Below are 25,633 nucleotides of genomic sequence, written 5' to 3'. Positions count from 1 at the left end.
TGATATTTCCTCACTCTCAAAATAACCCAATTATATAAGCTTCTGTAAGCCTGTAGAAGATAGGGGTGGAAGAAAACTTTGCTTCTTGTGTCTATTTCTTTTGCCTCCTTCCCTTCCTTTACTCTGCTCCGGCGATTCTGCATTGAGGGTTAAACTTCAGAGTGGAGGCAGTCCCTCACACTAAGACTTCTCTGTGCCCCTTTCAGAAGTGTGGCAATATATTTATGTAGTAGTTTATAATGCCAGTGACTTAAGAGGAGATTACACAGAGGCCCCTTTCCTCTACTCCTACAGAATGTATGGAATGTAGACATCATTTCAGCAACCTTCTAAGTTTTTAAAGTCATACCACAACACATATGCACGTACACAACTAAAACAATAGTTTCACAAAATACTTCTTATTGCAAGTTAAACACATCATTTTCTATTCTAGGCTAGACTAGTCTTCTGGTGTTTTTTATTTATTTATTTTTTTTAAATGTTGGTTGTAGTTCACTAAATTGATTTCATGAGACACTAGTGGACCACAATCCAAAATTTGAAAATGTTGTTCTACAGTACAAGAGTACCTTTAAAAAACAAAGCAAAACAACACCTAGGTATTTGAGATTTAGGCAAAAGCCAGCTTAATTAAATATCTGTATCCTTCAATAGGGGGGGTAATACATCTTTAGACAACTCTATAAATTATGCTGTTACATTCTGAATCTTTCCTCAAATGTATTATCTGGAATTAGTCTGTATCCTAAAATGTTAGCTACCATTCTTGATTCTCATCTTAACCATTTAATTTGAATACCTCTGCTTGTCAGATTGCAAAGCACAAGGATTCAAGATCTTCTCTTAAAGTGTTCTTCGCTTTATAACAAGGGCTGGCATTGGCCCAGATACCATAGCAGACATTCCTCTGGTTTGAGATAATCCATAGTGTTGAAAGAGTCAGAGAAGTGTGTTGAAAGAAGTTTTGGTCATTCTGTGCATATTTTCTAGTTAGTTTCTCTGTGAGCCCTAGTTTTGTTTCACACATTTAAGAATGTGTCTGTAAAGGTAGCTTTATTTAGTCTTCTAATATCTTTGGCTTGAGGTGTTTTCTTTTTGTTTGTTGTTATTTTAAGTCAGTAAACTTTGTAATTTCTTTCAGTTACCAAAATTATTTCTATCTTTTCAAAACAAATCACTTCTTATATATAAATTGTTTCTTCATTAACATGGAATCATCTATTAATAAATAACATCATCTCTTTAGGATTAGTTCTCTCATGTATTTTAGAGAGTTGATAGAAAAAAATGAATGTGACAGTTACACAAACAGCTGTAGTATTTATACCCCTTGAGGCACAAGTAACTCTTTGGTAACTGGTTTTCCTTGAGGCAAAAGTCTTAACTAATCAAGCTAAGAATCACTTCTCTAAAGCTTGTGCCTGAGGCCAGGTGACCTGTGAGTATTTAAACATAGGAGACAGACATCTCTGCAGACAATTACTTAATGTTTATAATTCCTTTAGGGAAAAAAAAGAAGAGCACAGTCAGCATTATCTTCAAAAGAAGATTATCTACATATTGATATAAAAAAATGCTTTTTGGTATCACAATTATTTACTATAAATATTCATTAAATAATACTTTCAAATGTGTAACCTTCCAGGAATTGGTAATTTGGGAAGTTGTCAGACATGTTTCCTATTTATTTCCCTTTTATATAATTGTGTTTTCTCTGAAATCAGATGCATTATTTGAATTTTGCTGGAAAAGGGAATAGCAGTGAAATTGATAAATTAACAAACCAAATAACTTTTTGTAGAAAAAGAAAAAAGGAAAGGCTGACTGGGTACAGTGGCTCACATCTGTAATCTTAGCACTTTGGGAGGCTGAGAAGGGCAGATCCCTTGAACTCAGGAGTTCGAAACCAGCCTAGGCAACATGACGAAACCTCGTCTCTACAAAAAATACAAAAGTTAGCCTGGCATGGTGGCACATGCCTGTAGTCCCAGCTACTCAGGAGGCTGAGGTGGGAGGATTGCTTGAACCCCAGAGGCAGAAGTTGCAGAGAGCTCTAATTGCACCACTGCGCTCAGCCTGGGCCGCAGAGCAAGACCCTGTCTCAAAAGAAAAAAAGAGGAAAAAGAAAAAATCAGCTTTGTTTGATTTTTTTAACGTCCTTATTTGGGTATAATTTGCATACAGTAAAAGTCACCTGTTTTAAGTGTACAGTTAAATGCTTTTTAGTAAATTTACAGGCTTGTGCAAACCATCACCACAGTCCAGTTTTAGAACATTTACATCATTTCAAAAAAACTTTAGCCCATTTGCAGTAATTCTTCACCCTGATCTGCAGCTCCAGGCAATTACTGATCTATTTAGTGTATTTATAAATTTGTCCTTTCTGGACATTTCGTATAAATGGAATCATGCAATATGTAGTTTTTTGTATGTGGCTTCTATTAACATAAGGTTTTTGAGATTCATCCATATTGTAGCATATACCAGTAGTTCATTCTTTTCTATTGCTGAACAGTATTCTATCGTATGGATATACCACTTATATTTATCTGTTCACTAGTTGATGGACATGTGGGTTGTTTCCAGTTTGGGGCTATGATGAACAAGGCTTCTGTGAACATTCACATAAACTTCAGATGGACATACGTTTTCATTTCTCTTGGTTAGATTCCTAGGAGTGCAATTGTGAATAAACGTTTAAGCCTTTTTCTCCCCCAAGAACATAGACTACAGCTTGAAAACACACTCATGTACTGCATAATGACATTTCACTCAATGAGGGACCACATATACAATGCTAGCCAAGCGCAGTGGCTCACACCTGTTATCTCAACACTTTGGGAGGCTGAGGTGGGAGGATGACTTGAGCCCAGGAGTTTGAGACCAGCCCTGGCAACATAGCTAGACCCTATCTCTACAAAAAATTAAAAAATTAGCAGGGTGTGGTGTTGCATGCCTGTAGTCCCAACTACTTGGGTGGCTGAGATGGGAGGATTGCTTGAGCTACTTGGGAGGCTGAGATGGGAGGATTGCAAGGCTGCAGTGAGCCATGATCGTGCCATTGTACTCCACCCTGGGCGAGAGAGTGAGACCCCATCTCTAAAACAACAACCACAGCAACAAAAAAACCCAATGCTTGTCCCATAAGATTATAATATGGTATTTTTACTGTACCTTTTCTGAGTTTAGATATACAAATACTTACCATTGTGTTATAGTTGCCTACAGTATTCAGTACAGCAACATGCTATACAGGTTTGTAACCTAGAAGCAATAGGCTACCATGTAGCCTACATGTGTAGAAACTGCACCACATAGGTTAATGTAAGTACACCATGATGTTCACACAACGAGGAACTTGCCTAACGGTTTGCCTAATGATGCATTTCTGAAACCCAATCACTGTCATTATTAAAGCATGCCTATAACAGGTTTTCGTGGTTATTGTAAGAAAGCCTAGCTTAGCAGCCTTCTCTAAACTCTTTAGCTAACTTATTTTGGGAAACAGTAGCCCAGCTATGTTCCAACACATTTTTATGAGTGCCCTGAATGTTAGTTGAGGTAAAGTACTGAGTACCAGCCATTACATTTATATACTAGATTGCGCTTTAGTAATATTAACATAGCTACTTTTGTTTAAAATATATTATGAATTTTTAACCAGTCTTCTTTTGCTAACCCAGTTGTGAAACTTTAAAATTTTTTGTCTGTTTCATGTTACTATATTTATATAAGTTGAATGTGTTTTTAGTTTACTAAATAACGTTTTATTTACAAATGCAGTTAAAAGTATAGTTATTCAGCCTTAATATGTTAAACTTTTATAAATTCATTAACTAGTTATTATAAATGTGATTACAGGTGTGTTCGAATCAAAATAAACGTTAGTCTGAGAATAGGAAATTTATTTTAGCACCTTTCCTAAATAAAGTGCAGTGTACCACAATTTTTGGCATATGTATTTTTTTTCAAAGAAGAATGAGAGCAATTAATTTAGACATGTTTTCTGTTTATAATGTGTGTACAAGTAGTTTTTATTCAAAGTTTCAAAATGTTACCTAAATGGAAATTATGTTATTATTGTTTTAAACTAAAAATTCCAGCTTTGTAATACAGAAAATTCATAATTTAGGCACATGCTAGAATTATTTAAATATTCATTTTCATAATATACAGATTTTTAATTTTAGTTACATAATTACTATTTGATATTTCAAAAAATAGTAATGTTTTAAATTTCCATGCATTTTTCTGCTGGTAACTTGAAAAAAATTTTAAATTTGTTTTCCAGTGTTTGTATTAGCCTAAATATGTTTCATGAATTGCAGATTATAGTATGAAACTCACTAATGAGTATGTAACCATTATTTTATGTTCATGATGTATATTGTAAGAAAATCAAGTGAAATAAACACCCATTAGGCCATATGTTGGATGTGTGGAAATGATTAATGTTTTCATTTCCAAGAAAATTCTATTATAATTCCCTGTGATTTTTAGCATTAGTGATATTTTTTATCGTAGAGATCTGTTTCTTTATATCTTACAACACATACATTTGTACATTCTTAATCTGACTTTAACAAATAGTTGAGAACAGTTTGTATGAATCCCAAATACAGAGCATTTTAACAGTGTTATATGTTTAAATACAGAAAAGCCTAATAAAGTGATGTTTTAAATTTTATGTGTCAACACAGTATTTCTTCTTAAATAACTTATGAAAATAGTGTCTGTGTGTACTTTAAGAAATGTATTTTCAATGTTTCATCAGGAAAGCAGTAATTTATCTTTTAACAGCATATATTCTAAAAAGTGAACTATAATGGAAGCTATCTTTCCTTAAAATGGCCAGTCGTGTGAGCCATAATGTTCATTGATAGTAAAATCAATAGAGCATTGATTCAAAGCTTAATCCTTAGAGACTGTTATTTAGAGTGACAGACATAGCCTAGTAAATATCTAGTTCTGTTTAATGTGTTCAGTGCATGAGGTTTTGCTATCTTGAATGTGTGCACTAAATACAATGTATACGTAGGGTAGAAAATAGTAGCTATTAACAGACACATAGCACTTTCAGTTATGATGGTGATAAAATATTTGATAAGAGATTCTTAGCTATGAGTTCAGCTGTTTTCTCTTCTGCTATAGTTCAGTTATATCCAAAGCAAATTTAATACTTAAGAGTGCTATTAAGGAATTGTCTCCATTTTCTTAGATGTTCTTTATCAATAACTATACTTTTTTTCCTGAAATTATTTCGTGGGAGAGGTTTGCTGAAAATAATGATTTTTATATTCACCTTTTTTCCCCCTCAAGAAATCTGAAGTAGAATATGGATTGAGAATAGATTCAGGACTTAAGATTGATTGGACTTCATTTGAATGTTGTAATCTTATGTTAGAGCACTTGAAACCTTTTTACCTATACATTTCTCATTTAAAATGAGCCGGTTTTTATAAGATTGATTTAAACATAAATTTTTGATAACATGAATGATAGTTTCTTATGAAGTCATATTATTATAGCTTGATGTTAATATTCAAGCATTTCGATAAATATTGAAAAAGAATAACACCAGGTTTTTCTGATCTAGCACTGCCAAACCATACATTAATTTGTAGACTCTTGTATATTACACAATTTGCTTTTTAAGAGTTTAGTACTAATTAATGACCTTTCCTTTCAAAATTGGTAATTCCAATTTGATGATACTGTTATTAATAACCTAAGTTGATCAAAAAGGTTTTCTAGATTTGCTAATAAAATATATTTTGCATTTATATCTGATGTTTTTCTACTGAAAAAAGAAGTTGCGTGTAATAAATCCTCTGCTTTATTTTTTTAGCATATCTCCAAGGTATCAATTTAATAACTATCAAAGTAGCTACTGCAGTTGTTGCATTTAAATTGATTTACATGTCAAGACTGGCAGTTTAGCAGCTGCGCTATTATTCCTAGATCGGTCAATTTACTTGAGAAAAACCTACTACTGAGTTCTACTGACCTGCCTGACAATATAGGCCCTATTTCTATTCCTGTAATTAGGCCTGCAACTAACTCAGAATATTTTTAATTAAAATATTTTGGTCAATGTGTTGCACCAAATTAGGCCTTTCAGTGAAGATTTAATTCTGGAAATAGTGTGATTAGAATATTTAATGAGTTGTGTTCAATTAAGATTAACAGGTTGTGTGTGTTGAACACAGTGTTTGTGTGTGACCATTTTGAGTTTTACAATCATAAATGTTACTCCTTATTTTTAACCTCAAAGATATTTGTTCAATAGTTGTCTGACAAGTAAATTTAAATTCAGTTGAAAATTTATTTTAAAGTAACTTTTTTATCCTGATAGTACCAAGAAAGCTGATTTGAAATGCATCAGCTTTTTAAAGGACTAGGAAAGCTTTTACTTGTTAATGTTCTTCTCTTCCAGCAAAAGCCAAAAATGAGGAAATTGCCACTTAAATGTTTACAAATAAACAGTTGAGAAATCCAACGTAAACACTGGTTGTTTCCACATCTCTTTCTAATTTGGGAGTTTTTTATTTTCTAAAGGAATATAGCAATACGAAATTAAAAGGTACTCAATTTTATAGGCTTTTACCTCATTTAAAAGCTTTGATAAAATCATGTGTATAAATATTTCAACATTGAGCCACCATAGTATAGGGGTGGAAATAAAAGCACTGACTAGAAAATTTATTCAGAATTTGATTCAATTAATATGTAATTCATGGTAACAAACAGCTCTTATCTTGATCTTTCTCCTGTTGAGATCCTTCTTTTTGTTGCTGACTTCAACGGTGGAGTCTTTACTATAGACTAGTAGACAGGTAGACTACATGTAGCTCGTTTAGTTTAGATGTCACTCCAGGAGTCACAACTTCGGGTGCTGCAAAAATATGAAATCTAGTATCCACAGTGTATTACTGGGCACTTTTTTGAAGGGTGGCAGTGACTAGAGCTATCTACAGTGCTTTGAATTTACTAGACATTATAATGCTGGGAATGTACGTAAACATTATCTATTTTGGATAAATTATTTTCTTTTTCCTCTTTGTAATATAGGCACAAATAATTTTTTTGTTTTTATTTTAAACTCCCCATGAAAAACTGTTATATTTATACTGTAGGTATGATGATATTCTGATCAATGGACTTCCAGATTGGCGACAGCCTGTATTCTACTACAGGCGGGTGAGAAAAATGAGCAATGCTGAGCTGGCATTACTCTTATTCATTATTCTCACAGTGGGTCATTATGCTGTAGTTTGGTCAATCTACCTGGAAAAACAACTGGTAAGTGTTAGTAATAAATCAAATGCACTAGCCTCCTTAATTTTATATGGAATTTCAGACATTTATTTTTCAACTGATGAAAATTTCTATTTCTTTGTGTATACTTCTTATTCTAATAGTTTTATACTCAATGTTTGACATATTTCTAAGTCAAGAAGAACCCATGAAATAAGAAAATATTCTTCTTTTAAAAAATGTGGCACTTAAGTTTATTATAAAACTTTGTGAAAGCCCACATACCTAGCTGGGAATTAGAAGGTAGAACCATGTTTTAATTATCACCTTCCAAATAGAAATTTTTTTATGTAAGACTGACTTTAGATTTTTTTGTGTCATAGGCCTTTATATAATGAATGTTTACTTTTAAAATGTTTTAAGTAAATAAATAAAATTGGAAATGAATATAATATTCTAACTTCAAAGATCAATTGGTTAAAAAATTATTACACTTTTCTTGGTTTAATATGCTACTCTATAGTTTATTCTTCTGTGAGTTTTTATTTATATGTCAAAGATAATCAAACATATTTATCAGTATTCATGAATTAGCATCTGTTTACTCATTCCTTTTGAAGTGACATTATTAAAGTTGGATGAATGAGAAAAAGTGAGTTGAATGCTTTCTCTTCTTAGAAAACTTTGATTGCTATGGAGATGCACATGACTGACAGTGCTGAACTTCATGTGTGTTTAAGGCCTGGATACCATGGCAACAGTTATTGTGAAAGATTGATGATTTTACTTAATCATGTTGGACCCTACATACATTTGCATAAATGTTCCTCTATAATGTTTACCCTTCACAGAAGAGCCTAGATAACATTTGAAGTGTACATGTTAATGATAACCTGTAACTGTAATTCTTTCCACATTAAGGATGAACTGCTAAGTAGAAAAAAGAGAGAAAAGAAAAAAAAGACTGGCAGCAAGAGTGTGGATGTATCCAAACTTGGTGCTTCAGAAAAAAATGAAAGGTGAGAGTATATAAAAATACTTCATAATTTGAAGCTGTTTTAAAATACATCTTTAATATGATTCAACTTCATATGTATGTCTGTTTACATGTGCTCTCATTTATATCTGTGGTAGTCTTATAAAAGACTAATAAGGTGCCATTGTTTATGAGACAAATTCTAATCTTAAGCAAAATTTCTTCCGGTTTTTTTCCCCTATATGAAATGTTAATATATATTTAAATAATCCCTCAAGTTCTTCTAGTTTGAAATTTTTATACTGAACTTTAGAAACAAAGTACTATTAGACGGACCTATCACTTAGCTCAGGAGTGACCGTATGTAGAGAGGCGGTGATATGCAGTACACTGAAAAAGATGCCACCATTTCTTCTATTGATTCATAGAAAGGAATAAAGGGTTTAAATAGTTCACACAGCAGGGCATGAACTGGGATCAATGAGGAATGGAGATCAGAGACTATTCTGCCTGTCTTCTATTCTGATGACATCAGTGAGTAATGCTTCAGTGAACTGCAAATGACATTAATTTTTATGTATTGGTTTGTTTATGCTACAGTCTTCATATCTGGTTGTCAGCACTTGGGAACACTCTGATGATGGTTAGTTTTTTTTATAGCTGAAGTAATCATAAGGCTTAATAATTCATTGTACAAAAGTGATGAAAAGCCCAGGTTAGAAAGAGGGCTTTTGTTTATCTTTGTAACTTGATTAGGAACCTCCTTCCCCAAAATCTTAGCCTGGTTTCTCTTACATGCTATATATATTGCATTTGTTGTGACTACTGTATTTCATGATAGCGTAAGTCAGTTATAAATATTTCAATGAATAGTTTCTTCTTTTTTTTTTTTTTTTGTTGAAGTAGTCATTCAAAAAAGAGTTCATGATCTTTATAAAAATATTTTGTCTCCCAACTTTCTCTGTATATTCCTCATTTGTTGTATGGTGTTCTTTTTTCTCCCTCCCTTTAGATTGCTGATGAAACCACAGTGGCATGATTTGCTTCCATGCAAACTGGGGATTTGGTTTTGCCTTACACTAAAAGCATTACCTCACCTAATCCAGGTAAAATGTACCTCTTTTATATAACATTAGATCCTTTATTTTTAATCATTCACGAAATAATTTATGCCCATGTTGGCTTTCTGAATGCCGATATGCAGTGGATGCTGTATAATGTTGATTGAGTAGGATTTTTGTAAGTTAAACCTAATTTAGACAATTCTAAGATTATTTAGATACCTGTTTCTGTGATTATCTTTTATAATGGTTTTAGATCGCCTTAGAGTCCCAAGATGCTAGAAAAAGAAAAAAAAATACTATCTTTAGTACAGAGATAAAAGCAATAAAAATTTAATCTACTGTTATCATTAAAAGCATAACCAGTAAAAAGGAACAGCATTCAAGTAGCTTGCCACTTATTATTTTAATAGCATTTAAGTACAGAGTGTTAAAAAAAAAAAAGAAAAACCAACCTTTACATGAACATCTGTATAATTATGCCAAAATATATATTGCTTTCCATTTTATTTGCAAATGTAAGAAGAGTGAGGACATTTTGTCTTATACAGGTAATCAGTTTCTGTTTCTATTTAGTCTTGATTAAATAATAAAATGTGTATATATATCATATTTATGTCCGTTTCTTTTTTTTTAATTTAGTATATCAAAGCATATTTTATTAAATTATTGCTTTGTTAATTTTGATTATTGCATCAGGTTAGAAAATCCCCAACACGTAAATATTTGAAAGTAAATAAAACACTTTTTGGTGTACAGATTCTGAGGTTGAGATTGTAATTTTTGGAGAGAAATGTTTTATTTTAGAAAATAAGTGTTTATAATCTAGAGGACCAGATAATATTCTATTCAGTTCTACCCACTTTGTAGTTATATAGTAGAGCTATTTTTCCTGATTGTTTAAGGAAACTGATGACTACAACTTCTGCATTTTCCTTTATTTTTCTCATAATGAAAATTTTATATTTAAAGGAGAAATGAACCAAAATACTAGTGTACTTCTTTCTATCCTTTGAGAAATTACCAGTTTTTCCATCAGTTCATCTTAATAGTTATTGCTTATAGAATCTTATATTTTATTTACAGTTAATAGAGAAAATTTACAGTATTTTGGTAATTTGAAAGGTTTGTTTTTAAGTTGTTTAGCGTGTTATATTGTTTGCTTGAAAAAATACTCTGCAATGCTTGTATGCTGTCTGTAAGACTTAATGAGAGAGGGAAAGTCTTTATCACACTGGTATGTTTACGAGAAAATTAGACAGAAAAATAATTTTATGGCAGATTTTCTTATTTTTTTAAGTCTGATTATTTTTTGCCAACTTTAGAATCTGTGCAACAGGCAAATCAGAATATAGATGAGTTTAAAAGTATATTCATGAGGCAGTATAAATAGAATGTTACATAAGATGTCAATATTAAAAACTTCTTTGTAATTTTAATCTAATTTGAGATAAAGTTTATTTGGTAAAATTAACATATTTCTTGTTTAGCATTTAGGGTAATTTACCAGACTAGAACCAACGTATTATTATGGCTTAGATTTATAATTTACTTTAAAATACTTGCCTGTGATAGCTGTTAATTCATGTAACAGATTGATTGTTTTGCCTCATCATAAATTTGTAGAAAATATACAAAAATGAGGAATTTTACAGAAACTTTTTAGTTTCTTTAGAAACTCTGCTTTTTTTAACTGATCAGTTTAAATTTTAAAGTTTTTACTTACTTGATGGTACCTGCTGCCTTTCAGTTTTGAGATGCAAGGCATTAGGGTTTCAAGACCTTTTACATCTAATTTTTAAATTTTATTCTAATTATTTCTTCTTGATAAATGGATTTCAAGAAGAAAAGTAAAATGATTTTCCTTTTTAAAGCAAATATTTGATATTTTTATTCTGCTTTGGGGACCTTAGGTTAGTGTTTCTAGTGGTCACTAACAAAATAATGTCATGCAGTAGACTCTTTCAAATACATATTATAATAGTGAATGTACTTTAGATTGATAAACATTGCTTATGAAATACATTAGCAAAACAATACTGATCAATTGCTCTCAGGATTAGATTTTTGTCTGCTTTTTGTTTGTAGTATGCTATGACCTTTGTATTAACCTGAGATCTTCTTAAATAAGATATTTATGACATTTAGTATGAGTCTTTTTCACCTGAAGTTATCTGGATTGGTAATTGGAACAGTGATCAACAAAGAATGCTCTTAAGACTCTAAGAATAAAAAATGATAGGTACAACCTTAAAGTTTTAAAATGTGTACTTTATGCACCACTTTTGTGATATAGAACCATTGTTTTTTATTTTTATTTTATTTTATTTTTTGAGACAGAGCCTCACTCTGTCACCCAGGCTGGAGTGCGGTGGTGCGATCTCAACTCATTGCAACCTCTGCCTCCCAGGTTCAAGCAATTCTCCTGCCTCAGCCTCCTGAGAAGTTGAGACTACAGGTGCCCGCCACCATGCCCGGCTAATTTTTTGTATTTTTAGTAGAGATGGAGTTTCACCATGTTAGCCAGGATGGTCTCGATCTCCTGACCACATGATCCGCCCACCTCGGCCTCCCAAAGTGCTGGGATTACAAGCGTGAACCACGGTGCCTGGCCATTGTTTTATTTTTAAATAAGAGTCCACTGATTGAAGTTCCTTGCACTGATTGAAGTTTCTTGTACTCTTCCTGGCGTAAACTATGCAGATAATCTTGCTTTCTTTAAAGAAGAGTCAAACTAGAGTCTTGTGTAACAATGTAATTGTATAATCTTTGTAGATATATGTGATTTCCTCCAAGTCTTTCATAATTGGCTTTCTTACATCTAGTTAACATCATTTTAATTTAATTTAATTTTTATTTTCTAGAGACAGGAGCTTGCTATGTTGCTCAGCTGGCCTCATACTCCTGGGCTCAAGTGATCCCCCCACCTCAGCTGTCCAAGTAGCTGGGACTATAGGCATGCACCTCCATGCTAGTCTTTTTTTGGGGAGGTTGGGGGTACCCTAGGTGGGACATTAAAACAGCATTTTTAACAACTCTTATTTTGAGCTTGCCAAAGCATTCAATTTGGTTTTTCAGAGAAACAGTTCTTACTCCTTACTCATATCTCATCCTTTTTTACATAGGAATTAATTGAATCATTTAATTAGAATAACAAGGAGGTTTAAGAGTTAACACAAGCAGCTCTTGTAAGTATACAGTAAATTAGTTAAGCACATGTAAGTTAAGAGAGTTTTACTTTTGGTGTAAATTCCCTACATTTTATGAAAAGTTAATTAAAACTGAGCTGCAAATATTTGATGTCTGTATATAGCTGTTGGTTAAGAAGCAGGGTCCAAGCTAAAAGTGGGAGATTCAGAGGCTTCCAGCAAGTGACCTTTACACTGACAGAATCTGTACCCAAATCTTGTCATAGCAACAGTTCTTCAGTCTAATTTCTTTCCTTCCCATTCATCCTCTAAATACCCATTCCTTTGCTGCACTTCACATACATAAGGTCGTTTGGTAGGATTGGGAAAAGTGGCATTTCTGGCTCACTTGTGTTCCCAGGTTTGCTTTTATTACTTAGCATCTAAGAGCTTTAAGAAAACTCCTGTTGCCTGCTTAGTATACCTAAATTATTTTCTATTTCCTCCCAAACAAAATTACAAATGCAAATAATTATTTCCACATTTGATGTGTAAGGTGTCTTTTGGTCAGATGTTTAGAAAGACGATTCAGCCAGTTCAATAAACAGATACTAAATGTGTATCAGAACATGGCATTACTAGGGACTACAGAGATAAATATGCCTTCTCTAGGACCTTAATGTCAGGTAGCAGTTATAACACATGAGTTTAAATAACCATTCTACAATACGGTATATATGCTTCACATGTTTAATATGAACAGTGACTTCTGTAGATATTCAGAGAAGTAAGGTTGTCTCTATTTGGGATGACCAAGAAAAACTAAAAAGAGGAACCACTTGAACTGAGTATTGAAAGATGAATAGACACTTAACAGTTAAGTGCCCACTTTGTATACTAGGTGGTATACAAAGATAATTTTGTAGATGCAGTACTTCCCATAAAATCATACTGTGTTAAGGCTAAAAGCATCCTGAGGAAAGCATTTTACAAGAGCCTTTTTTAAAAGAGGGTATCATGTAGCCCATTACTAGGTTCTCAGATTGTATTCCAGGTCTGTAGATTCTGACTATATCTATTTAGGAATTTATATTATAACAGGTAAGTCTGATATGACAAGTCTAAAAAGAATATTTAGACAGAATAAAGTTAATTGATAAGACAGCAAAGTATTTCTTTGATTACACACACATCTGTGAAAGATACGTGTACATTGTTAGGAATGATAGAAATAAAGTACATAAAGACTGTGAAACCAGCAGAAAATATATGAAGTGGTTCTGTGATTAGGCAAGATAGAGGTAAAAGTATCTCTTTGATAGTTCCCCTTGCTTTTTGAGAAGGTCCTTATAACTTCCAGAGCACTGGATTTTGTTCCTTTCCTTTGCTCTAAGAAGGATATTGGGAAAATTATAAGAATTGATAGAAGAACAAAGCCAAAGAGTGAAAAGCTATTATACTTAGTGGATGTTAAATATTTGATAATATTAAATTAATATTAAACATTTCCCAAGTAGGTCAGTATTCAAGGACAAGATGTATGGATGTTACCATATTTAGTCAAATGTATGCCCCATCTAATCTATATAGGCAGAAAAGGTAAAAGTCAACTGAGAAATTAAAGGAAAAGAATACGGTGTTTGTAAATTGATGAGTGAATGGAAGGCTGGTGTGTGTGTTTAGAGAGATGAGAGAACACTGGAGAGGAGTAAAATGCATGACTACATACATGGGAGCAGGGTCGCTTGAGGAAGTGTGTTGAGATAGCTAACAAAGCAAGTAGAGTGATCCCCAGAAGACATGGGTATGAATTAGTATATAACAAGGAACTTGGACTATATCAACAGAGGGCTTAAATTCTTTGAGGCAAGAATTTAATTATAACGTTTAAAGTATAGCTCCCGTGACACTTTGACATCTGACCAATCTGTTTCTGCTCTTACAGTGGGTTTGAAGGAAGTACACATTCTCTTGGAATCTGACAAAAACCAGTCTTCTTTGTTGGTTGTATTCGGCTTGTAACCCCAGGAAGTTTTTCTAACCTCCAAAATGCCCGTCTTGGGTATTTTTAAATTGATCATATGTTGTGTAACGTGGAAAATAGCAAGTAGCCGATGACATATAATCAGTGCTCTGTGCATATTTTCAGTTTAGCCGTTATAACTTAGTTTATTTTCGCAACTGTATCAGAACCTTATGTATTTTTGCCCATAATAATTTAGATTGCTCAGACCATCAGTTTCTCTCATAAAATCAGTAAGTGCCACATATCCCAAGTGATTACCAGTCTAAATCATAGACACAGTTCCCTGTATTTCCTGAGATCAAACAGGTCTTCAGCAGTCAGAACTTAATTTGCTTGAGAATTTGTTTGATTTTTCTAGGAAGTCACCATTCAAGTTTCTCTCTGACCTATATATTACATTTCTCAGTAGCATAATTTATAAAATATAAAACTCATTTGGTTGTGCATTGCCTAAAGTTGTAAATTTGTCACCTTTTTAAGTCCCAGTCCTATCTTTTTTCATTACCAAGCAGATCTAACAAGAACACCATTCAAGTAAAAATTGTCATAGAAAGTTTCCAGCATGCATATCCCCACCCCCATCAGGATGTATAGGTTGCCTAGGAGCAGTGGCTGAGAAAATAGAGGAATCTTCTCTGTACAGCTCTGGCTTTTACCAAAAAAAAAAAAAAAAAAAAAAAAAAAAGGTTGCCTGAGAGTAAAGGAGTACTATACTTTATAAAACTATCTGTAAATGGAAGCATCCTCTCTCCCAAGAAGCTGCTTTTCCCGTGTAGACTACAACTGTGGACAAGCCTGGAGGTCACCCTCCCTGACAATTAGGGCCCTTCCTTTCTAGCTCCTTTGCTTCTGCTTGCTGGGACTCTGTCAGAAACCAAACAAACAAAACATTCACAGCTAATTAGCAGGGAAAAAAAGCTTCTAAAAGGCTATGAGGCATTTGTTTCAAGCTGAGTCGCCTGCCCTTCTACTTAGAGTTCAACAGATTTTCCAAGGGATGAGGCAGCTTACTTTTAATACTCTAAAACTTTTTAAAACTTTTCGGACACACACACATACAAACCTGACACAGGAAATACATAAACAAATGAAAAGAGATGGAGGAGTTCATCTGAATTTTTATAAGCTGAAACTCTACTGCTGCAGGACAAAGGGATACAGGAAAACTGGAACGACCTTACAACATAAGACAGAGATTCCTTACTTCCACCCTCTGAAAGTAAATCCTTGCATCTTACGCAAGTACTCAGAGATCCAAAGACAGACTATAGAGTTTTGTAGGTTATTGCTAGATGTAGAAAAGATAAAAAGCCATAAAATGTTAGGTAGGATGTTAGCAACATATAGTCTCATCAATTCCATATTTTATAGATGGAAATACTTAAGACTCAGATTGGTGAAACAGTTGCCCCAAAGTGACACAACTAGTTAATGGTAGAAATGAAACTTAAAACAGCTGAAAATAAATATTAAAATATAAGAAAAAAATATGTAAGAAATATAAAAACTAAAAAAGAATAAATTTCTCCCCAGGTAGATAACTAGAACTTTATAGTATAAGCTGTCTAATCTTAAACTCCCTGTCAGAATGTTCAGGCTGATTATAATTACAAATTTTCCTCAACTTACCGATTGCATCCTGATAAGCCCATCATAAGGAGAAAATGCCGTAAGTTGCAAATACATTAAATATACCAACCTCCTGAACCTCATAGCTTAGCCTAGCCTACCTTAAACACACTCAGAACACTTACATTTGGCCTACAGTTGCATAAAATAATCTAAAACAAAGCCTATTTTATTTTTAAAAAGTGCTGAGTGTCCCATGTGATTTACTGAATACTGTACTGAAAGAAAATACAAACAGAATGATTGTATGGGCCCTGGAAGTATGGTTTCTACTGAATGCATGTCACTATCTCACCATCATAAAATGGAAAAATTGTTCTGTTAAACCATCGTTAAGTCAAGTTGGAAACATCTGTATGACATAAGTTGTAGAAGGATTCTTACATTGAGTTAGGGCTGAATAAATGGCTTCTACAGTCTCTTCTATCTCTTGGAACAAATGGAAAAAATAGTTTTTAGGCTTTGCATCTTTACTGTCTCAGGTCAGAGGAAGACAGTAGCTTCTGGTTTTCTGTTTTGTTTTATATTACTTTTTGTGGATTTAGTCTTCTTATAATTCTGTACAGAAATTTTGACTCATCAAAATATAAAATTTTAAAGTTTTTCTATATTTTTCATTATAGTTTTATTGCATATTGTATGTAATTCTGAGATTATAGTATAAGCCGGTGGGAGAACAAAACAATATAGAGCATGTGATTTTGTGGGCAGATTTTCAGAAATGTAATTACGGTGTTTTCCTATATTGAAGGTTATTTCTAAGCTTCAAACAAAAGATTTGGGCTATCAAACAATGAAAAAGAAACAGAGCATCCTCTATATTGTTTCTAGGTATCCTTCCTCATAACTTCCATATTCCTTATTCCCATCAGGACAGGTATTTCCCTGCTCCTACCACTGTAAATCAATGCCTACCCACCTGCCCGCCTTCCTACCTTCCTGCCTTCCTGCCTTCCTTCCTTTCTCTCTCTCTTTCTCTCTTTCTTCCTCTCTCTTTCTCTCTTCCCCTCTTTCTCTCTTTCTTTGCTCTTTATCTCTCACTTTCTCTTTTTCTCTCTCTTTCTCTCCCTTTCCTTTCCTTTTCCTTTTTCCTTTTTCCTTTTCCTTTTCCTTTCCCTTTCCCTTTCCCTTCCCCTTCCCCTTCCCCTTCCCCTTCCTTTCTGTTCTGGGGTACATGTGCAGAATTTACAGGTTTGTTTACATAAGGAAACATGTGCCATAGTGGTTTGCTTAATACCCATCACCTAGGTATTAAGTCCCATATGCACTATTAGCTATTTATCCTGAAGCTCTCCCTCTTCCCGCTCCACCACAGGCCCCAGTGTGTGTTATTCCCCTTCTTGTGTCCATGTATTCTCATTGTTCAGCTCCCACTTATGAGTGAGAACATGCAGTGTTTCGTTTTCTCTTAGTTTAATGCACTTATTTCTTAAGTTTTTCTTTGGATTGCTTAATGTGTTGACGTTTATATGGAGAGGTAAAAGTAAACCAAAACATTACCAACAGTGCCAGCTTAGCGTATTCTCTTATCACTTAATGAACTATGTCAAGAATGTTAAAGGATGGCCGGGCGCGGTGGCTCACACCAGCACTTTGGGAGGCCAAGGCGGGCGAATCACCAGATATCAAGGCCGGGCGCGGTGGCTCAAGCCTGTAATCCCAGCACTTTGGGAGGCCGAGACGGGCGGATCACGAGGTCAGGAGATCGAGACCATCCTGGCTAACACGGCGAAACCCCGTCTCTACTAAAAAATACAAAAAACTAGCCGGGCGAGGTGGCGGGCGCCTGTAGTCCCAGCTACTCGGGAGGCTGAGGCAGGAGAATGGCGTAAACCCAGGAGGCGGAGCTTGCAGTGAGCTGAGATCCGGCCACTGCACTCCAGCCCGGGCGACAGAGCCAGACTCCGTCTCAAAAAAAAAAAAAAAAAAAAAAAAGAGTTCGAGACCAGCCTGGACAGCATTGTAAAACCCTGTCTCTACTAAAAATATAAATATTAGTCGGGTGTAGTGGCAGGCGCCTGTAGTCCCAGCTACTTGGGAAGCTGAGGCAGGAGAATCGCTTGAACCCAGAAGGTGGAGGTTGCAGTGAGCCAAAATATTGCCACTCTGCTCCAGCCTGGGTGACAGAGCAAGACTCCATCTCAAAAGCTAAAAAAAAAAAAAAAAAAAAAAAAGGTTTAATGTAAGGATATTCTCCATCTCACAACTTACTAATCTTGGAAATACTGTATCTTCAGGGCTTAAACTAATTATCATCATTACAAAACCTTCCTTCATCAGGCCAACTGAAAAATTCTCATTGTATGTTCTCCATACTAACTGTGTAGTATTTACTATTTGTATTAATCACAGTAGACTGATAGACCTTAGTCTGTTTCTGGCATATGCCTCATGTCTGTCACTGGTTGATAGGAAAGTGGGCATTCTGCGCTACCTAACCATTCAGGAGCTCAGAGCAATGATGTCTTCACCATCTTCTAGCTCTGTCCATCTGGAACATGTGGCCTCCTTGCTCATTATGACAAGAGTAGAGAGCTGGAGGATTTGCATGAGCTTTTCTGTGAGTTGGTTTGGAAATGACACATGATATTTCCATCCACAGTCCATCCAGAACTAGTCCTCTGACCCCACCTAATCTTGAAAGAACAAGGAAATGTGGGAAAACAGAATGTTGAGTGAGCACCACTTTCTTTGCCAGTAATTCTTTCAACAAACTTTATTGATTGATTGCATTATTTACTTCATGCCAGGTACTCTTTTAGGCCCTTGGGGCAGGGGTGGGGAGAGAAAGACAACAATTCCTGTTTTCATGGAGTTTATATTCTATATTCCATATTTTGGTTAATACTTATAGTTATTTTTACATATTCCTTAAGGGAAACTGTTATGTCTTATATAATCCCCATATGTCCTAATAATGTACAGCACATATAATGGTGGTTCAGTAAATAAGCATAAATATCCCTGTTTAATGTCTTCTTGTGCAGGAGCCTGTGCTCTATAATTACATACAAAGAACACTCATACATTCTTTAAGTTAGCCATCGTTTAAATGTAAAACCTGTCCCCTATTTGATGTCTATGCAGGCAGGTTTTGAACTCTTCAGGAAATTTTAAGTACTGGCCAAGGGCGGTGGCTCACGCCTGTAATCCCAGCACTTTGGGAGGCTGAAGTGGGTGGATCACCTGAGGTCAGGAGTTCAAGACCAGCCTGGCCAACATGGCAAAACCCCGTCTCTACTAAAAAACACAAAAATTAGCCGGGTGTGGTGGTGGGCGCCTGTTATCCCAGCTACTCAAGAGGCTGAGGCAGGGAGAATTGCTTAAACCTGGGAGATGGAAATTGCAGTGAGCCGAGATCATGTCACTGCACTCCAGCCTGGGCGACACAGCGAGACTCTCTCGGGGAGAAAAAAAAAAAAAGAAATTTAAATACTAATATAGTTGCTTCTAGAATAAAGTCTTTTGCTTATGGTTCCATTCATAAGGATTATAAACTCTTTGAGAATAGGAGTTCTTTCTGTTTGGAAAAATGTAAACTACATAATTTTAATACAGTATTATGGATCAGGCAGTTCAGAGCCCTAATCAATTAAAGTAAGCATTTAATTATTCATTAAATGTTTATTAAGCTTCTGTAAGTGCCAGGCAGTATACTGGAGCTATAAGGATGGATTAGAAGTTTATATCCCCAGCAAATCTAACTTTCTGTGTAGGTAAACTAGAGTTTACTCTGGACCCAAGTAAGTTTTTGTGCTTATTTTTTTCATTAAGCAATTCTACTATAATTTTATTCACTTGAATTCCCCCCCCCCATGAAAAATGGGAGGGAAAAAAGGTTGAAAACAATTTTTTCTATTCATCCTCTTTTGAATGCTTGAATTCAAAAGCATACCTTAAAGAATAGCCATACCTTAGAACATACCTTAAAGAATAGCCACCTGGTTTCTTCTTGAATACTACCTCCAAAATCAGTCTATTTCATTTTCAGTTAATTTTAATTATTAGGAAATGCTTATATATATGTATAATTTTTATTTTTATTTTTTTTTTTGGAGACAGAGTCTCACTCTGTGACCCAGACTGGAGTGCAGTGGTGTGATCTTGGCTCACTGCAACCTCCGCCTCCCAGGTTCAAGCTATTCTCTTGCCTTAGCTGGGATTATACGTGCCTGCCACCACACCTGGCTACTTTTTTGTATTTTTAGTACAAATGGGGCTTCACCATGTTGGTCAGGCTAGTCTTGAACTCCTACCCTCAAGTGATCTGCCCACCTCAGCTTCCCAAAGTGCTAGGATTGCAGGTGTGAGCCACCACGCTCAGCTTCTTCCTTGTATTTATCCAAAATCAAAACTTTCATCTCTGGAATCATATATAGTAGTTTATACCATTCTTTCCTATGATAAACCTTGAGATATTCTATGGTAGTTAGGAAGTTATCCCCAATCTTCTTATCTCTAATCCCTTATAAAGAGTTTCAAGCTGCCTCCCTGTTTAATCACTTTCCTTTTAAAGTCTATTTGCCAGTGTATCTTAAAGTGCAGTACCCCAAACTGTACACAAGGATGGTTGAAACAATGTAAAGTTGTACAGTAAAGTAGAATTGCTTGAGTTCATAGAATGTTAAGGAAATAACATTTCCTGGAGTGGGTATATTGTAATTTGATTTCAAAGCATAGGTACAATATGAAAAAAAGAGAAAACATGAAGAGTGTTTGAATAAATGCTTAGAAATAGAGCAAAAGGAAGATAAAAGCAGTGAATGAAACTACGAAATGTTTTGAAACTCTCAGATTAAGTAGAGTAGGTTAGGATGATTGGGTGGATTGCAGTCCTTAGATAAGTGTGGATTTGGATTAAATGTGTATTTCAAAGAGGAAGTTTTGGTGGGATTATGTGCCATAGCAGGAAGAAGAAACATTAACAGAGAAATGTTCAAATTTGGCAGGACTACTAGGAAGAGTTTGCTATTATGCAGCAAAATGAAGTAAAAATGATGCAATTAAAAAGGTCACATAAGCAAGAAGATACAGGATTTGGCAGGGGAATTTTGGTGAAGTATGAAGCACAAAACTCATCCTTTGTGTTGGAAAACAAGATCCTTGTCAAATTGGTAGAAGTAATTATGAAAAGGCCGGGCACAGTGGCTCACACCTGTAATCCCAGCACTTTGGGAGACCAAGGCGGGTGGATCCCCTGAGGTCGGGAGTTTGAGACCAGCCTGACCAACGTGGAGAAACTCCATCTCTCTACTAAAAAGACAAAATTAGCCGGGTATGGCGGCGCATGCCTGTAATCCCAGCTACTCGAGAGGCTGAGGCAGGAGAATCGCTTGAACCCGGGAGGCGGAGGTTGCGGTGAGCTGAGATCATGCCATTGCACTCCAGCCTGGGCAACGAGAGCGAAACTCCGTCTCAAAAAAAAAATAAATAATAATAATAAGAAGAATAGCTAACATACATATAAGGCCTAATTATGTGGAAGATGTCATTCTGTTTCCCAGGTATTAACATATTTAATCTTCATAACAGTCATATAAGTTAGGTACTTTTATTATCGCCATTGTATGGATGAGAAAATGGACCTACAGAGAAGTTAAATAATTTGCTGAATGTCACATAGCTAGTAAGATGGCAGAGCTGAGATCTTAATTCAGATAGTCTGGCTCCAAATCTGTCCTCTTAATCACCATATTTCACTGTGCTATACTGTGATGATTGATTTCAGACTACTTTCTTTTACCTCTCATAAATAAGTAATCCGTGCCCTTCTTTTCTTGCATGTGCCACATTTCCTACTCCTCTCAAGGAGCCAATGCCTTCCTGACCTTTTCTTCTTCCCTACTATTAAAACTTACTCTGTGGAAAGACGCTAATAAGCTCATTCATTCACACCAAGGTATAAATGACTCATATGGCTTAATATAAAATAATACTTCTTTAGGGTTGACTTTTTTTACGGGGGGTGGGGAATGTTAAGGGGCTATAAAAACTTAACCCAAAACCCCGTTGAAACTTAAACTATATATGGGCATGGGAGAATGAGTAAGTTGGGTGATGGCATCTGTGCTCTTCCAATCGTACCATTGTTTACCTGGCCTAGGGCTTGTGTGAATCCTCATAGAAATGAAGTAGGAACGTAAAAGTGGGGATGAAAAGAATTAAGAGATCTTTTACTATATTAATAATATATCTGTATTGTATTGAGTCAATGATTTTAGGAATACCTAATTTTTATTAGGTGGGGGAGTTCTGATAGAACCCCAAGAGACACAGACCCCCAGGAGAAAGCTTTAATTTGGCCACAGTCATAGATGAAAAGAGTTTCTAGGGTTTAAGTATTTATGTATTTACATCTGAGTCAAAGTAGTGTCAAAGATTTTGTTCCTTTGTTTCCTGCAGAAATAAAGCTCTCTCAGATGGGTCTATGATTTATCTGCTCTAGGAATCTTATAGTCTAGGAATGTTACCCTAGAGTTATTCTTGATACCTTTCTTTTTCTTATTTCACCTCAGTTCGTCATCAGGGCCCTTCATTTCTTGCTTTATTAGGTTTCTCATATATTTCAGTCTAGTTCAATTCAGTAAATACTTACTTACTGAGTACCTGCTTTATGGCAGATACTGTGCTCTGGGCATGTAAGTATTCCTATCTCAATTTCTCATCTGGAAGAGAATATAACATGATACAAAGCAGTTATAGACATGTTTAAATACAAAAAGTAGTATACAAGGGAGAATTACACTGCCAGAGAAGGTCAGAAAAACTTACAAAGGAGATGGGTCTTGAATGGGTTTTCAAGGATTAATAAGAGTTCATCAGAATAATGCCAGGGAAGCACAATATTGTAGGCAGAGGGCAAAGCAATTGCACAGACATGGAAGCACAGTGTGGGCTTGTAGCTGTTACACAAGTGGTATTCCTATAAAATATCTGCGGTTTGAGCCAAGGAGTGTGGTAAAAGATCTGTTTTGTTTATTTTCATTGTCAGGATCTCATATGCCTAGAGCATCAACTTGTTTATTTTTGTGTATGTCATTATTTAAGACCTAGTCGGTTTTTTTTTTTTTTGGTACACCACTAAAGCCTTACCTGTGTGCCACTCATTGAGACTTCAGTCACTGTATTTTGACACCTAAGTGTATGTATGCAGTATGTATCCTCAGTCCTCAATCCTCAAGACTTCATGGTAATGGTTTTTATACTGGTCTCTAAGGTTGGTAGAAGGAGGAGTGGCAACTTTCACTTTTATATACATGCGCATATAAGTTTTATAATCAGATTTGAAAATAATTTTGAATATCTATTGTAGTTAAAGGGCTAATATGAAAATAGCAGTAGTACTTTGTTAGTCACAGTAATATAAATTACTATGCCAAATCAGTTCAGCAAATGAGTTTTTCTGCTCTTTGTACATGCAACAGTATATTATGAAAATAGCTGGCCGGGTGCAGTGGCTCACGCCTGTAATCCCAACACTTTGAGAAGCCGAGGCAGGATCACAAGGTCAAGAGATCAAGACCATCCTTGCTAACACGATGAAACCCCGTTTCTACTAAAAATATTTTTTAAAAAAATTAGTCGGTCATGGTGGTGGGCGCCTGTAGTCCCAGCTACTCAGGAGGTTGAAGCAGGAGAATGGCATGAACCTGGGAGGTGGAGCTTTCAGTGAGCCAAGATCGCGCCACCACACTCCAGCCTAGGAGACAGAGCGAGACTCCATCTCAAAAAAAGAAAGAAAGAAAGAAAGAAAATAGCATACAATGGAAGAAAACAGGAAGAGGATACCTCCTTTCCGTATCTGAGAGAAAAAATAGTTTAAAATTATACTCAGAATTTCTCATCGTAACTGGCTCTCCAGGAGAGAAAAATCATAGACAAATGTTTAATTTCTACTCATCATAAAATCTGAAAACAAAAAGAAAGGCTACTTATAAAATGAATATAATGCTTTAAAATTAAGTTATATGGAAAATATTATTGAAGCACACTGATTTTTATGCTAATTTATGTATGCTTTTTTTTTTTTTAAGGATGCTGGGCAGTTTTATGCTAAATATAAAGAAACAAGATTGAAGGAAAAGGAAGATGCACTGACTAGAACTGAACTTGAAACACTTCAAAGTGAGTTTTAAACATTAGTATTTTAACAATATCATATAAAATTAATGATTTAAATGTGAATTATCTTTTAAATTCAGCAGTAATTAAATTTTCTGGTTTTCTTTTTTTTTTTTTTTCCCACTCCCTAGTGGAGGCACTTGTACTTAATGTGTTTGACATGGAACATACTACATTATAGCATTACTTTACCACCCAAAGTTTGGTATCAGAAGGAAGGATAAAATCAGCTTGAGTCATGTAACTCCTCAAATCTAGGGGCATCCAAAGTCTGCAAAGCCCTAAAATACTTCAGTATTGTAATTACAATTGATATTTAGTGCTAGTTTAACCAGTTAATCACCCAACTTGCTGTGTAACAGTTGTAGTTAGGAAACCTGAAAATACCAATGATTTTTGTTTTGAAAGGTTTTGTTTCATTTGCAGTATTGTTATATAGTGTGAACAACTTTGTATAAATTATCAGTATGTTGAAAAGAAATCTTCCATTGAACACAAAGACAGTTCTTGCTGATTTTAGGAAAAGTTGAATATATTATTTAAAAAGGTGTTTTCTCAGCTCCAGTCCTTTTGTCTATTTTTGCCTTCTCTGCATCTTGGCTCCCACGCATATATGCTCTGTCTCTTTGCATTTCTTTATTTTTATTCCAAGCACTTAATACTACTTTAATTTATATGTTAGTTTTGTTTACCATCTGATTTCCACCCCACCCCCCACCCCCAGTAGAATGTAAGCTCCGTAAGGATAAGGTCTTTATCTGTTTTGTTCACTGTTATGTCCCAGGTTCTAGGGATTTGGGTGTGGTCATTTTAGGGGGTCATTTTTCAGTCTGTCACAATCCTTCAGGTGTCTGGACAGCTTTAGAACAGAGACCGTTCATCTTTGTGTCTGCAACATCAAACAGGGTCCTGGCACATAATAAATGTTCGGTAAATGGATGGATGTATGAATTCATGTAATGCCAAATATTAATGAGCATCCACTGAGCACCTAGCCGTATAAAACACCATTTCGAGAAGCACATTATTTAATTAAAAAAGTTTCAATACTTACAAATACAAAATAATATTCACATCAACTATATAATTGTTTAAAGTAGACTTCTGTTAAGAAGGAGTTAGAATGATAGAGGATTATTACATACCAAGATTGACATGTGTGTTAGGAAGTAGGAGTATGCAAGTGAAACTCTGTCATTTTTATGTAATTGTTATTTTAGGAAAAATTGGTACATAACAATTTCTAAGCCTTTTCAGACTAATCACAAGGAGAAGAAAAATTACATTTGTAAGAAAAGAGAAGACTATCGGCCAGGCGCCATCGCTCACGCCTGTAATCTCAGCACTTTGGGAGGCCAAGGCAGGCAGATCACCTGAGGTCAGGAGTTTGAGACGAGCCTGGCCAGCGTGGCAAAACGCCGTCTCTACTAAA

General features: G+C 35.0%; 1 protein-coding gene across 1 annotated transcript in view; it reads left to right on the top strand.

Annotated features, from left to right (window-relative positions):
* Positions 1–25,633, top strand: part of DNAJC1 (DnaJ heat shock protein family (Hsp40) member C1) — a 236,134-nt gene that overhangs the window by 76,700 nt on the left and 133,801 nt on the right. The window contains exons 4-7 of the mRNA XM_008002473.3: positions 7,140–7,305; positions 8,182–8,279; positions 9,249–9,342; positions 24,114–24,204. Coding sequence (XP_008000664.3) covers positions 7,140–7,305; positions 8,182–8,279; positions 9,249–9,342; positions 24,114–24,204 — 449 coding nt within the window. The remainder of the gene's footprint in view (positions 1–7,139; positions 7,306–8,181; positions 8,280–9,248; positions 9,343–24,113; positions 24,205–25,633) is intronic.

The sequence above is a fragment of the Chlorocebus sabaeus genome, chromosome 9 (genome assembly GCF_047675955.1).
Source record: "Chlorocebus sabaeus isolate Y175 chromosome 9, mChlSab1.0.hap1, whole genome shotgun sequence".
NCBI lineage: Eukaryota > Metazoa > Chordata > Mammalia > Primates > Cercopithecidae > Chlorocebus > Chlorocebus sabaeus.
This window is presented reverse-complemented; position numbering and strand designations above follow the sequence as displayed.